We start from the raw sequence: 14846 nt of genomic DNA, 5'->3' as shown, positions 1-14846 counted from the left end.
GTGTGCTCACAAACTGGGAAACACTTCCTCCGAATGCTCAAGAAATCACCAGCTTTCAGGGCATAAATGTGTTATGCACAACAGAGGAGGTTATACCCAAGAGCTTGTAGAACAGTCACAGCAGTGCACAGCAGTGATTGTCAATATATTATGTTATAACATGCTTGTGGACTCACAGTCAGACAGACTTACAGTCTTGTACAATGCTCAGGATTCTCCCTGTATTTGACTCCTGTAGTTAAGTGCCACAGTAATGGACTTGAAAGCATGTTGCTGCAAGAACTTGCCAAATGGTGATGGTACTCAGTAAATACCCAGTGATAGGTCCCAGGGAGTGTGAATCACATCCCAGATACTGGTTTTATATCTGTGGAGAAATATTTTTTCCTGAGCCCAGAAATTCTGGTCTTATGAGGGAATTCGAAGGTTTGAATGATGGGAGAAAGATGCAATTTGGGTAATTTCCACTTACTGAAAGGGAAAGTAAACTTCACACTTGAAATAAAAAGAAAAGAGACATTTCTTAGATGCTGTTTTGTGATGCATAAACATTGCCTATATTAGGTTGCTTTATATTTGTTAGGCAACCTTTCCTAGTTTCTAGTTGGAGAGTCTCACTAGTTCAAGGTTTAAAGGAAAGGAAACATGCCCATAGAAAGCAACAAATACAGCTTTTCTTGGACATATAAATAATGTAACTTTAAGGCACATTACCTAAAGCCATTTTAAAGTTTGAATACAATGGCCTAAGGTTGTCTTTTGCCACTTCCTACTGATTAAAGCAACATTCCTTGCATGTTTCTTCTGAATTTCATTGCAATGCTCATAATCAGCTATACTAACTTTCATGGACCTTCAGATTCATGCTCCTGCAAAGAAAAATGAATAGTGTCTGCAAAAATGCAAATTCTTTTAAAAATAATGTTTTTGGATAATTTTAAGAAATGAAAACATTAGCAGTATTCTCAGTAGAAGCCTGAAGTGGTAAAAGTGGCCAGAAAAACCACTTAGGTAACCTAAGTAGCTAACCTAGAGGTAGCATAGTGCTCAGGGATGCTCAAACATAAAGAGCATGAATCCACAGGGCTCAGGCTCCTTGATTCTTCTCTCTGTATTTGGAGACTCTAGGAAAGGCCAAATACAAAGCTTTAATCCTGACCCCCCTCACACATGCTTCTCACTTCACAGCAACTTTGCCTCATGACAGGTGTTACAAAGTCCAGAATTAATTGATTAATTAATAGAACTGACAGCGAAACTGGCAGTAAAACCAGAAATTGACCAACTGCAGCAGGAAAACATTTTTCAAGGCACAGCACACCACACATTTAGCCTGTGCTTACACAGAACAGTTCATGCTTTGTGCTGAGGGAGAAGAGCCAGCGGAAAAACCACTCTGGGGTGCGCTCACAGGGTTGTTTTAGGGTCACACAGGAGCACACAGCTGTGGGTGGTGGCTGCCAACAGGTGCCCTGCCGGCAGCAGCCTGTTGCAGTGCAGCCTGTCCTGGCTGACCACAAGGAGACACGTCCCGGTGTTCGTGGGACACGGCTGGCAGGGCGCTGTGCCTGTGGAGTCAGGGAAAAGGTGACACTCACAGGTAAAGACAAGGACTTGTGTATGCTGCTGAAGCATGGGCCATATCTTTCCAGCACAGTGCTGGGCCATACAAAAGCTGCCTGGGTAGAAATGAGGAGCAGGGCTTTTTTTGGGAGAATGAAATTTTGAGGCTATCTTCTTATTTCAGTATACATAGCGAGACCGGTATAAACTCTGCTTCACTTTGCAGAGTGTCTTCGGTTTCCTTTCTCAGAAAATCCAAGTTTTGAAACTTACTTCTCCTCATTTCTCTGCCGTGATCTGCCTGCCACAGTCCATTTCCATTCCAATGGAGACACTAAAAGGTATCACTCTTTAGTTTTACTAAGAGGTGTGTGTTTGCGTGGGGAAAGGTTCTGCTTGCCAAACCTGCAACAGCCGCTGTCCAGGACTCTTTCCTCACCTGCCATGCACTTTTTCCCCATCAAACCTCCTTTTCCCTCCGGCCTGGCCAGGACGCGGGGTGGGATGAGGGGCTGGAATAGGGCCCTTGGGATAGGATAGGGAGCTGGATCCCAGGTGCGGGACGCGGGAGCGGCAAACGGGGGCTGGGATGCAGACACGGGATGCGCTATGGGACGTGGGCCCGGAGGCGGGATGCGGAGGTGGGGACGGGGGCTGGGGGGTGGTCCGGGTGGAGGGATCGGGAGCGGGTCTGGGAAGAGAGATGCGGAGACCGGAGGCGAGTACGGAGGCGGATCCGAAGAAGGGATGCGGGGCCGGAGGCGGTCAGGAGGCGGGATGCGGGGGCCGGAGGCGGTCAGGAGGCGGGTCCGGGGGGAAGGTCCGGAGGCGGGATGCGGGGCCGGAGGCGGTCAGGAGGCGGATCCAGGGGGAAGGTCCGGAGGCGGGATGCGGGGCCAGAGGCGGTCAGGAGGCGGATCCAGGGGGAAGGTCAGGAGGCGGGATGCGGGGGCGGGACGCGGGGCTGTACTTCCGGTTCGGTGTCGCCGTTACGAGCTCGCGGAGGGGCTGAGGGGCGCTGGCCAATAGCGAGGCTCGGCGGAAGCGCGCGGTGGCCGCTGGTTGGCGGGAGGCGGGCCGGAGGCGGGGCCAGGCGGAAGGGGCGGGGCGCCGCAGGTGCCGCCCCTCAGAGCCGGCGCAGCGCCGGGCCGGGTTGGTGCTGGTGTCGCTTATGCCGAGCCAGGATGCGGCTGCGTTCGGGGGTGTTCGCCTCCTCCTGCCTCCTCGTGCAGGCCTTGGGCGTCGCGCTATTCCTCCGTGGCTTCTTCCCGGTGCCCGTCAGGTCCGTGCCCCGCAGAGAGGCCCGCGCGGACCCTCCCGCCGAGCCGGCCGCGCCCGGCACAGGTAAGGCGAGCAGCGGACGGGCGCGCCCCGCCGCTCGGTGTCGCGGAGCGTCTTTCTGTAGCGCCCTCATGTTTCCAGACCAGTTTCCGGAGCAGTTTAGAACTCAACTTGTTTTCCCGTAGTTATGGGTCATAGGCAGGAGTATCTGCTCGCAGTCGGAAAGCCTCAAGCGTCAGATGTAATTTTTTTGAAGGGTGGGTTTTCTGTCATTTTGTTTCCCTTTCCGTGACTCTCATGGAGCTGTGATACCCGGTCCTGTTCAATGGCAAGTTGTTAAATGATGCTGCCCTAGCTAAATCTCTGCACGCGTTTCCTGTGATCAATCGCTGACAAGTGTTATGCCGAGATTCGTTATTTCTGTGATGTTTCTGTGGAATATGGGTGTCTTAATGTCTTAATGCTCAGTGAGGCTTCTAGCACCTCAGTAGTGGTAAAGCAGCTGTAGTAATGCAGGTTGCAATATGCACAGTATTGCCGTCCATCACCGATTCTGTGAAATCACTGTCTTTACAGGTCCTGCTCTGTTCCAGAGCTGAATTTGTAAACCCAAAATTTTCAAGAATCTTTTTAAGGAGTCAGTAGAGGATATGCTAATAATGTGGTTGTCTTATATGTTCAGTCACAAATTGTATTAAAGTAATGTGAAGAGAACTGTGTACTTGAGGGACTGTTTTTCACCAGTTTGGAGCTTGTGGGATGAAACTTCAGGTTCACTTGGCAGCTGGATCGAGTAGTATTTTGCTCATACAAAGCTCTTGATCGGGACACCTACTTATGGTTAACTTTGTGGAGCAGGACTGTAACTGCCTAACTAGGTCTTTGGCTGCTTGCTATTTGCTGTTGATTCTTCTGAAGTGTGTGATGTTATGCCTGTGGGGACAGGCTTACTTAAATTGTGAGACACAGTGGAGAGAACAGAAAGTTGTGTGATTTAGAGTGTGATGTGCTGGTATTGGTTAATCGGGAACACTAAAAGAATTTAATCTGATAACAGACTGAGTGGTTTCTACTGAAAGGCAGGTTACTGTCACAGATATTTGATAGGCTGCTGTGAGTGAAATATTGCATTCACATGGGATTATTACCAGGAGACGAATGTAGAAAGAGACTGTTTTGGTGCGAAGGAGATGTTGGACAATTTGGTTCTGAAAGGACTGGTTTGTGTTGAAGAGTGGACGTGTGTGCCACGGGGCTCTACAAGCAGTTTAAATTTAGGCATGTCACAAGCAAGCCTAGGTGTAGTAGGCAAAAATGGAGTGACCATAGAAGAATACTTACTTTCTGTATTTCTTGGCTATGGTATGCGTGCACAGTGGTGCCTGGATGGTAAGGTCTAAAGGCAGGGTATTGTCTACTAAACTGTGATGCAGAAGGGTTTCAATCTACTTAAGATCTATTCTGAAAAGAACCTTTCTCCAGTGCTTCTGTAACTCCTGAATGTTCCACTTTGTGAGTCCTGACTGCCACTGAGTGCATGCTGTCTTGCATATTGTGAGAGTGCTGTGATACTGAATTCTTGCAGCACATTATCATAATAAATTCTTGGTAAAGAACCTGTTGTTTTCTTCACAGAAGTTCAGGTTCAATTAAAGTAACTGTTTTCTAAGTAACCCTGGCAGAGATAAATAAGCATGCTGCATGGCAGCATTTGGACAATGTGTTGCTTTAGCTGTCTTACAGTAAATATTTTCACATGTCTTGTAAATGATTCCAGATTAATTTGAACTTCTCAGCAGTTTGACCTTCTGATAAATCAAACTGCAGGAGGAAGTTAGGAGTAGAGTGTATGTGTTTGTGATCTGAGCGTTTTTGGTGTCCAGCAAGCTTTCTTTCACTAAGCAAGTGGATAGGGGAAAGATATAACTGAGAGAGCATTCAGTGGTGCCTTCTTGGTTTTCATGGAGAGCCAAAGCATGCTTGCTAAGTTAAGATAATTCAAATCCTGGAAAAACAAAATTATCAGTTTAATTAAGATTGCTTGCAGTTAGCATTTTGTTGTTGTTGTTGAGATTTCCTTCTTCTCCCTGCTGTGACCTCCTCCTCCATTTCCTGATCTAGGAAAATCATCAGCAGTAAATATTCAGTGAATGTCAGTTTGTTGATGCTTGTATGTGTACCCCAAATTACAATTTATGAGGTTGTTTTTGATGTTGTTGTGCTAGACACACCATTATCTGCAACATTTCCAAATTGTCAACCACTTAAGCATAAAAAGCCTTTAAAGGACTCTAAAGGACTATAAACCCCCTAACTTTATATAAAGATGAGCAGTCGATTCAGTGCGGTGGTGTCTGGGTAGAGGCCTGTTGGGTAGGATACGTTCTGTTTCCATTTTGCCCTTCTGTGTTTTTTCCTGATAGAGAAATGAAACCTGTAGAGGTTGGGGCAAAAATGCTGCTATAAGGCCTGAATGTCACCGTGTGGACCAAGTTCAGTGAAGATGAGGAGTTGCTGTGTCCAGAATTAAGTCTGTGCAAGAGAAAGAGGTGGGCTTGAAGGCATGGCATTGCCTACTATTTGATGCACAGCAGCATTTTTCTGTACCCACCTATATACATTGTTCAGGGAATTCTGGAGTTGTATTTTGACCCTGCAACTGCCATCACTGAAGTAGAGTCTTCTACCTTGAAGGGAGTGAATGTGCACAAATCTATTTCATACAAGTTTCAGTGAAATCGTCTCTTTCTTTGTAATCTTATGGTGACATTTCATGAAGAGTCATTGTTTATGTTGTGATGCAAAATTGGGTGTTAGCACAGGTGAATGCTATGTTTTTTTCTAACAGAAGTAGTCTGTCAGATACAATTAGTTCAGCTTTACTGGAGTAAAAAGAGAGAAGGTAGTTGCTATTTGAACACTCTATTTCAAAGCTTTTCCTTAGTTTTCCCAATTTCACATCACACATTCCCTTCACATCTTGTTTTACTTCCTAGAAGTGGTGTTAGAATTGTTGTATTATTCCTTAATGGCTTGAAAACTCATCTCCCTCAGATTACTTCTCAGGTTTGCTGTTTGCAACGTTTCATTTCTGGGTGTAGAATTAATAAAGAATTTAAAAACACTCATTTATGTGGTTAAGTTGTCCTTTAGCTTCTGTCTAGTCTTTGATAAAATTTGTTGATGACTTTTACATGCTCTGTTTTTGTTGCTTAGGAATGGTTTCTAACTGGACTAAGATTCCTCCACCACTTTTCAAAAAAGTTGTCATTGTGCTGATAGATGCTCTGAGAGATGACTTTGTGTTTGGATCCAAAGGTAAACAGTTCATGCCATATACTACTCAAGTTGTTGAAAAAGGGACTTCCTACAGTTTCATTGCTGAAGCCAAGCCACCCACTGTGACTATGCCTCGAATTAAGGTAAGTGGGATTTTTTTGTGTTGTTTCATTGGAGAAGCTTTTGAAGTATGAGTTGTTTCATATGGTTGGAGTTGGCATAAAGGATGTGTTTGTTCTGTTTGTGCAGTCTATGGCTGAATGTAGTGCATGTGAGAGTCCTGATTTGCCATAGGCAAGAGGTTGAGGCCAGATAAGGCCCTAGTGCAAGCTTAAATGATTGACATAGCCTTTTTATTTGTAATCATGGAAAGGCAGTAGTCCCTTAGTTGTCTTCTATCTAAGAACATTTTTATTGTATTTCTGTGTGGTCATGTAACTTCTGAGAGAAAATGCAGTTTAGTATGAAATTGTTTTGTCATAGGGATGTTTCTGAAGAGCTTAAAAAGGAAATTCTGCCAAGTTCCAGGTAACTAAAATATGAATTGTGATGATGTCATCAAAATACTTGATCATCCAGGCTTGTCAGTGGTAGATTGAGTAGCACCTCTGCATTGAAGAAGCTGAGGGAGTAATCATTGGTAGGTCAACTAGCAGGCGAGTGAGAGAGTGAGGGGGAGACAGTCTGGTAACTCTTTGTAGGTGGACTTCATTGCTGTTTTTAGAAGTTACTTACTTACTTTTGAAGGTACTGTCATTGTTAATGTTGAGTCAGTTTACTTACACCTAAATTGTCTTTTGCTGACCAGTAAATGAAACAAACGTCAGTTGTCATAGTTGTCAAGTCTTTTTTTTGTCCGTTAATTTAGACAATAATATTTTTAACTTCTGTAAAACTGTTATCTCTGACATCAGCTAGCACTGTGCTGTGGCGGATGAGGTTAGGTGGCAAGACAGCTTGTGTTCTTTTACTTTGTTAGGTTTCTTTACCAAAAACATAATTTATCTGCCATCTGGCTTATTCCTTCCTCCCATGTACCTTGCTACTGTCTTCCAAGCACTGGAATTTTCTTGTTTAATGTGTCTCTTTTCTTGTTTCATTAGGCTTTGATGACAGGTAGCATACCTGGTTTCATCGATGTTGTTGTGAACCTCAATTCTCCAGCTCTGTTGGATGACAATCTGATATGGCAGGCAAAAACAGCTGGGAAAAGAATAATATTTTATGGTGATGATACTTGGGTCAAATTGTTCCCAAAGCACTTTGTGGAATATGATGGAACAACATCATTTTTTGTGTCAGATTTTACAGAGGTGAGAGGCTTTATATGATCCCAAGTTAAATAAAGTGAGTACAAACAGTGTCAGTTTCTGAGAATGAGTGAGTAAAGCCACCCTTGTTATGAAATATTCACCTGGCAATTAAATAGAAATTGAATTTGTATGTCTTTTTGATGTGGGCACTGTAAAGCTAAGCATTTAAATCCTTCATGCATATGCTGTAAAAAGTGTTGGTATGATACAGCAATAATCAATTTATCACTCTATAACTTTCCTTAAAGTACCATTTTTTCACAAGCTTGTGGTTGGAAGGTAGGCTAGTTGCTTTGTTTAAAAATTCTACTATCCATGTTTTCAGTTTGTTATCAGATATTATTAGTTAGTGCAATTTTCAAGAGGTCCATTAATATATTAGCTTGGCCTCTTAGAGGTATTCTTTTATAGTATTGCATCATTCTTGTAATTGCAATGAGAGCAGTGTTTCTTTATGTTGTCAAGTAGGGAGCATAGCAAGTAAGTGAAACAAATTCTGAAAATTCTTACTCTGGGCACATTAGAAGAGCGAATGCTCTGGCAAATTTACTTCGTTTTTGAGCCTTTATGATTTGTAAAAACTCAAGCCATTGACCTGCTGCTACTGATTGAAGTATTTTATTATTTAAGGAAGGTAGAAAGATCTAATGTGACTTGGAAGACATGTTCAGTTGGTTATGCTGATAAGACTTGCAAGAGCTCCAGCCTGGAGAGAAAAAAGTACAAATGTTCTACTGGATCTGTGGTTATGTGGCTCTCAAGCTCTTTATGCAGTCCTTATTGTATCTTATATAGTCTATTAAACACACAACTTTTTATAGTTTTTTTGCTAGTTATATGCAGACTCAACAAAGTAGTATCACATGGGAAATGTTGTAGGGATTTTTAATAACTGAAGAGAATATATGCAACTAAAAATATATTGTCAACCTAAACAGGTAAACAGGTGAGTTAGGCCCTGAATACCACTCTTCAAATAGTTTTTCTTTCTCACTATGTTGTCAGTTCTTTTACTCATAGCAAGTGCAGTCTTCTTGTGTTTGCACGCTAGGCAAAATGGAGTTGAAAGATCAGGGTTTGTTGTACCCCTGAGCTTCCCATCACTAAACTGAGATTTTTTGTTGTACTTGTGATACTTGATGTATTACATGTGAAGTGATAATCTGGAGTGTGAAGGGTGAAAGTGACTAAAAAGTTCTTGAAATAGCTTTTTAAAAAGTTTCTGTGGAAACCTGGCAACCCATTTGCCTTGTCTGTATGTAATCTGCTGTGTCCTTACCAGAAAAGATTAAATGGGGTGGAGAATCTATTTTGTAAGACAAATATATTTGACTGCCTGACATTGAACAAATAATTTTATTTTTTTTTTATTAGCATTGCGAGTGACTGTAATCTCATCAATTTCTATGGAGTTTTCATGGCTAGTGCAGTTAACTTTTTTGTGCTTTTTACAAGAGGGATTTTTTTTTTTTACTGATAGTTGTTTTCCTTTTCTTTGAGGTTGATGATAATGTTACCAGACATTTGGATAGAGTGTTAAAGAGAGAAGACTGGGATCTCCTAATATTACATTACCTGGGGTTGGACCACATTGGGCATATGACTGGGCCAAACAGCCCATTAGTGGGACCAAAGCTTCGTGAAATGGATAACATACTGAAGAAGATCCATATTTCCCTTCTTTCAAAGGTAGTTCAGCTTCCTTTTGGGTCAGTGTCCGTTAGTTGTGAACTGTCATTAAACTGCTTGCTGGTTGTTGTTGGTAGCCTCTCTGTTCACACACTGAAGTGTGTTCTGTTCTTCGCCTTCCTGGGCCATTTCCCACTGTAGCATTTCTAAGGATTTGGTGACTGACCTTAGTAACATCTTTTAACATCTTATTCTGGGCAGCTGTGGGAAATAACACCCTCTTGGTGTCTGGGAAGAGGAGAGGAATGCCTGCCAAAATTCTCTCATCACTTGTGAATTAAAATGGTTGCTGATGTGCTTTCTAGTAATGAAATTCTGCAGAAGGAGTAACAGGCATATGTAGCTAATGGCTCTGATGTCCACAATTATGAAGGCATACCTAATTCTTAGATATTTGATAAATTCAAATGGAAGTGGTGGTCTTAATCTGCATTGTTTATGGTAAAAATGTAGCACATCTGAATCTGTTTTTAGATTTGTAAATACTGGTTGTCACTTACCTAAGCAGTCTGGATGCTGAAATGCCAAGTTCCTAGTTCCAGGTGGCGTGAAACTTTTGTTGTTTATTTTTGGCTACTTCAATTCAGAATAGCTGATCATGAAGTTTCATTAGTATTTTTAGTCAAGTGGATACTATTACATGAAAAGAGAGGTTAAATCCTCTGTTTGGAAATTCTGTGAATGTTACAGTTGTTTTGCTGCTGTTTTTTAGTATCTTTGCTTTTGCCATTTATAGTCAAGCCTTTATCTCAGTTTTAGAAAACAGATATAATAAAAGTACTTTATTTTTTTGGATAGAATAGGTACTAGTAATAACTAGAGATGATAAAAAAAGTACTTTGTTATTGAATGACTTAATTTTCTGCCACTTTGATTTGTTAGCTCAAAAGTCTTGGTCAGGCCTCACTTATGTTTTTGTTTTTATTCAAAAACATACACATCATTCAACATCATTCTTCAGGAATCACGAACAATCAGTTTTCATTGACTATCAGATTTCAAACCACAAATCAATCAGATTTCAACCCCTAAAGCCCTTGGGAAACTAGAGACTATTAGAAATAGGATTTTTAAAAAATATTAATATTTTGTTAATATTTACATTATTAATAATTCAGCATGTAAATTAAAACTTAGTGAAGCTGAAGAAATGAAGAGGGGGAATATTTCTGTGTTAATGATGCTCTTCTGCAACTCCTGATTTTCTTCTCATGGTGTGATAGCCTTTATTTAATCTTCTTCTTGTAACTCTGTAAATTCAGAGGTTTTTTGAAAAGCTTTTTGTGCGCTTTTTTTTTGCTGAGATACTGTTGATATGAATGTGTCTTAACTTCTGAAAAATAGTTACTGAGTCACACTTAACTGCAGCCATCTCTTGTTATCTGCCCCAGGGTGAGTAAGTTGCAAAAATGAAGTTCATTTTGAAACACATTCATGTTTGAAAAATGATGAAGAGATCGAAATTATATAAATGAATTGTGTTTGTATGGTAACTTAGATTTTTTTTTTTTCTGTGATTTGCAGGAGGAAGCTTCTCTGCCCAATCTGTTAGTTGTTTGTGGGGACCATGGGATGTCTGAAACAGGCAGTCATGGTGGTTCTTCAGAAGGAGAAGTGCACACACCACTGCTGTTTATCAGCTCTGCTTTTGAGAAGAGAAGTGGTAAGGATCAAAGAAGCACAACCTCTTTAGAACTGTCTTAGTTTCAGATGGAATACAGTTAGTTTTCTTCTTAGTAGCTAGTACAGCACCTTTTTTTTTTTATTCAGTATGGGAATAATGTTGATAACACACTGTTGTTTTAAGTGTTTGCTTTGAATCAAGGACTTTTCTGTTCCCCGTGCTCTGCTATTGAGCAGGTATAAAATGAGCCATTAAGGACCATAGCAAGGACAGCGGACCTAAACTGGCCAAAGGGATATTCCATACCATGGAACATCATCCCTAGTACATAAACTGGGGCTGCCAGTCACAGGGTGGGGATGGATTGGGCATTGGTCAGCAGGTGGTGACAAATTTTATTGGGAGCCACTTGTTTCTATTGGGTTTTATTCTGCTCCCTGTCTCATTTTCATTAGTATTATTAAGATAATATTTAATTTTGTTTCAATTATTAAACTGCTCTAGTCTTGACCCATGAGGTTTACCTTTTCTTTCTCCTCCCCACCAGGATGGGGTGTGTGAGTGAGCAAGTGGCTGCGTGGTACCTGGTGTAAGGCTCCAGTAGATACCAGTGCATAATGTACTCTGTTAGGATGGGAACACTACTACTGTATATAACTGTAACAAGAACAGCAGTAATAATTATATGCAGATTATAGTAGTTATTATTGTAATGGAAATGGGAGAGAGAGAGAGGAATAAAACCTGGGAGAGGGAGAGGAATAAAACCCAAGAGAAACATGTAATGCACAATACAATTGCTCACCATCTGCTGATCGGTGCCCAGCCCACCTTCAAGCAACAATCCACAGTCCCCTGTCAACCCCTCCAGTTTGGATGCTGGCTGTGATGCTCTATGGTATGGGTTATTCCTTTGAGCAGTTCAGATCAGCTCCTCCAACTGTGTTCCCTCCCAGCTTCTCATGCTCACTGCCAGAGTACAGGAAGTGAAAAAGTTCTTGGTTTAGAGTAAGCCTGCCTTACCAACAACTAAAACATCAATGTGTTATCAACATTATTCTCATTCTGAATCCAAAACAGAGCCCCTGTACCAGATACTAGGAAGAAAATTAACTTTGTCCCAGTTGAAACCAGGGCAGGAACACACTGGCAACTCTAGTTTATATTATTCTAGAATTCTTGTTGAAAAGTGCTTTGATTTGTTCTGCAACTATTTGGGAAAGCCCTTTCCATGTGATCCAAAACTCTAGTTTCAGCCAAAGTTAGCATCCGTATCTTGGTGAAACCATGAATCAAGCTTTGTAATCACTGAGATAATTGTGTATTTCAGAGATGATCATCTTTTACATCACTACCCTATCTGAATGTTGAGAGCTAATGAGATCTGTTGTCAGGATTTTGGGCTAATGGTAAATGAATAGGTGTACATGCAAAATCCTGTTTGGAGTGGGTTTAAATTTTGTCTTTCATGGCCAGAATATTTTCTTGGCCTCCGTTCTCTCTGAGACAGCTAAGATAGAGGAACGAATGACAATTTCTCACAAAGAGGTAACCAGAAGAAGGAAGCAAGCCCTTGGGCAACTACAGACAGACAGATAATAGAAAAGTATAGAAAATAATCCTGTTAGAAATGTTTTTTAACATTAAATTGATCTGACCCTTGCAAAAGGGTGAGATGTGATGGCACTCATAACATGACTATTGATTACTAAATCTTAAGGATGGAATATGGACCATGAGTGTGTTTACTGTATGGGCTGGTTAATTTTATGTAATTGATGTGAATTTATATGCTGCTGAAGCTGATTTTCTACTTATAGATAATAATAAAAAATAAAAGCCAGATAGTTAAAGGTAAGAGACAATAAAGAAATTGAGTAGTAGAGAATCTTTAGTCTACTTTGTAGAGTTGTGCTTAAATAAACTTGACTGAGCAAATTGGCACAATGTAGTTACACCAGGAGTAAATATTTTCTCCAAAATAATACTTCCTTCTGCCTTTCATTCTGCCACTTGCTCGTTTCCATCTGATTTCTTTTCTTCTAAAACCTGTGTGCAGAACCTTGATTTATTTATCTTGCTGGAGGCTCCTGCAGCACAGCGGAGGTAGATTTTCCTGTTGTTTGTAAAGTTGTTATTGAGCTGCAATAGAAAGCACTGCTTGAGGAGTCATTGACCTCTTCTCAGCTCTGTAAACAAAACAAAGTCAAGAGTGGATCAAAACTCTTGATTGTTTTATTTTTATTTTTTGAATTTCACTAGCATGTGTTGACAGCCAGGCCGCAAGAGTATAGATTCTGTAAATGCAGTCTCCTGCTCATTGGAATTAGTTTCCATGAGGTTTAAACTGAATGAGCAGTTTTTTACAATACAGTGAAATATATCTATTTACTTGTCTTTTGGGATAGAGTTCGTGATTTCTAATGCCTTTTTAAATATCCAGGAGTTTACTTTTCATTGGTACAGTAATTAGGATTCTAGTGACTGCTCCTTATGATCCTACTGTAAACAAAATGTACTGTGGTTAATTTGGTAGACCTCAAAATAGTAATCCTGTGGGCTTTTTGCATTTAGTATGCTGTCAGGGTATTACTTGTATAGCCTTCTACAGAGATGTGTCACCCATGATTGGCTAAATGTGTTTGGTAGTTTGGCTTTTTTTAACCAGTTAAGAACTTGCCTTTAAAGATAAAAATCTGAAAACTGCTGACATACGGGCACTCATGCAAAGAGGCTTTACGGATTATAGATGGCATTCTGTACAAGTACGGGATTAATCGAAACTAGATGAGAAATGAGAGAAATTTTAATGCTCTTAAAAGGAGCCTTGAGAGCAATAAAGGCTATATAGAATTCTCTCTATACTGTATTTAAGTCAAAATACTCAGTGCCTGAAGTTACAAAGAGGATAAAATAAAAGCATAGTAGAAAAACACTGTTACCTAACTAGTTCAGCAGGAAAAAAAACAGCTGGCGAAACAATCTTAAACAGAAGGTTACTTACGTTAATAAAATCATTCATGTCTGTAAATTTCTGTGGGACTGAAGGCTAATTCCGATAATGGAATCTTATACAGGACCCTTTAAAAATCACTGGGTTTGCCTGCATGTAGCCATGGATTTTGATTAATGTTCTTTACCTGATGTCTAATTCTGTTTGCTTAGCAACCTGATATTAATTAAATCTTGAGCTGTTGTGATTATATCGAGAAGCTTCTGGAATACTGTCAACATTATTTTAGAGTCTCATTCTTTGTTCATGTATTAAATTAGCCTACTGTAGTGCTTTCTATTGTTTCTAATGTAAAAGTTATGAAACCCTCTTAGGACGTAGGCTGCAACTTAATATTATGGTGATGTCCTGGACCATCTGTTTTCTTACTTGTACTTGTGTAACATTTATGTTGTGTTTACAGTAGTTGTTAGCATTGAAGAGTGGTGCTGGCTAAGAATTTAATAAATATTGGATTACAGCAGCAGAGGATAGCAGCTGAAAAAGATCAGTCAGCTCTCTGCAGACCACTTAAAATAGCTGATCTAACACCAATGAAACAATTTTGAAACTAATAAGGTGCCAGCTGTCTCTGGAGAAATAGAATGGACCTATTATTGAAATACTTCTTTTCCTCTCTCTTTTTCTTTCTCCTTTTTTTTTTTGTTTGTTCATTCTAGCTCCTCTAGCCCAACCTGAACATGTTCAGCAAACAGATTTAGCTAGTACACTGGCAATAGGTCTTGGCCTACCAATTTCAAGAAACAGTGTTGGGAACCTTATATTGCCAGTTGTTGGAGGCAAGACGATGAGAGAACAGCTACGTTTTGTGCACTTGAATGGGTTCCAGCTAAGCAGATTGCTGCAAGAGAATACACCTGCATATGAAAAAGGTAAATTAGCTAAAAAATTGTTACAGGTATACTAGAAGGAGATTGTTTATAAAACAATTTTAAAAAGTTTGGACTTTTAAATTCCATAGTATGGCATTGCACTTTTGAGATCAGTATTCAGAACAGTTGTACTGAATTCAATCTTTACTGCAACCTATTTTGATACACTCCTTCTGAATACAGTTTATTTTAAATGACTACTAGTATTCCTG

At 40.5% G+C, this 14846-nt stretch overlaps 1 protein-coding gene across 2 annotated transcripts in view; it reads left to right on the top strand.

The window, feature by feature from the left end:
- Window positions 1–2654: 2654 nt before the first annotated feature.
- Window positions 2655–14846, top strand: part of PIGG (phosphatidylinositol glycan anchor biosynthesis class G) — an 86746-nt gene continuing 74554 nt past the window's right edge. Inside the window, exons 1-6 of one of the 2 annotated variants that reach the window (XM_056513857.1) lie at window positions 2655–2907; window positions 6061–6266; window positions 7227–7436; window positions 8937–9125; window positions 10650–10788; window positions 14422–14634. In XM_056513857.1, the coding sequence (XP_056369832.1) occupies window positions 2748–2907; window positions 6061–6266; window positions 7227–7436; window positions 8937–9125; window positions 10650–10788; window positions 14422–14634 (1117 nt within the window). In that variant the 5' untranslated portion in view covers window positions 2655–2747. The remainder of the gene's footprint in view (window positions 2908–6060; window positions 6267–7226; window positions 7437–8936; window positions 9126–10649; window positions 10789–14421; window positions 14635–14846) is intronic. The other variant, XM_056513858.1, reaches the window with a different exon arrangement.

The sequence above is a fragment of the Oenanthe melanoleuca genome, chromosome Z (assembly GCF_029582105.1).
Source record: "Oenanthe melanoleuca isolate GR-GAL-2019-014 chromosome Z, OMel1.0, whole genome shotgun sequence".
NCBI classification, from domain to species: domain Eukaryota; kingdom Metazoa; phylum Chordata; class Aves; order Passeriformes; family Muscicapidae; genus Oenanthe; species Oenanthe melanoleuca.
The sequence above is the reverse complement of the archived record's forward strand: the minus strand, read 5'-3'. Positions and strand labels throughout refer to the sequence as shown.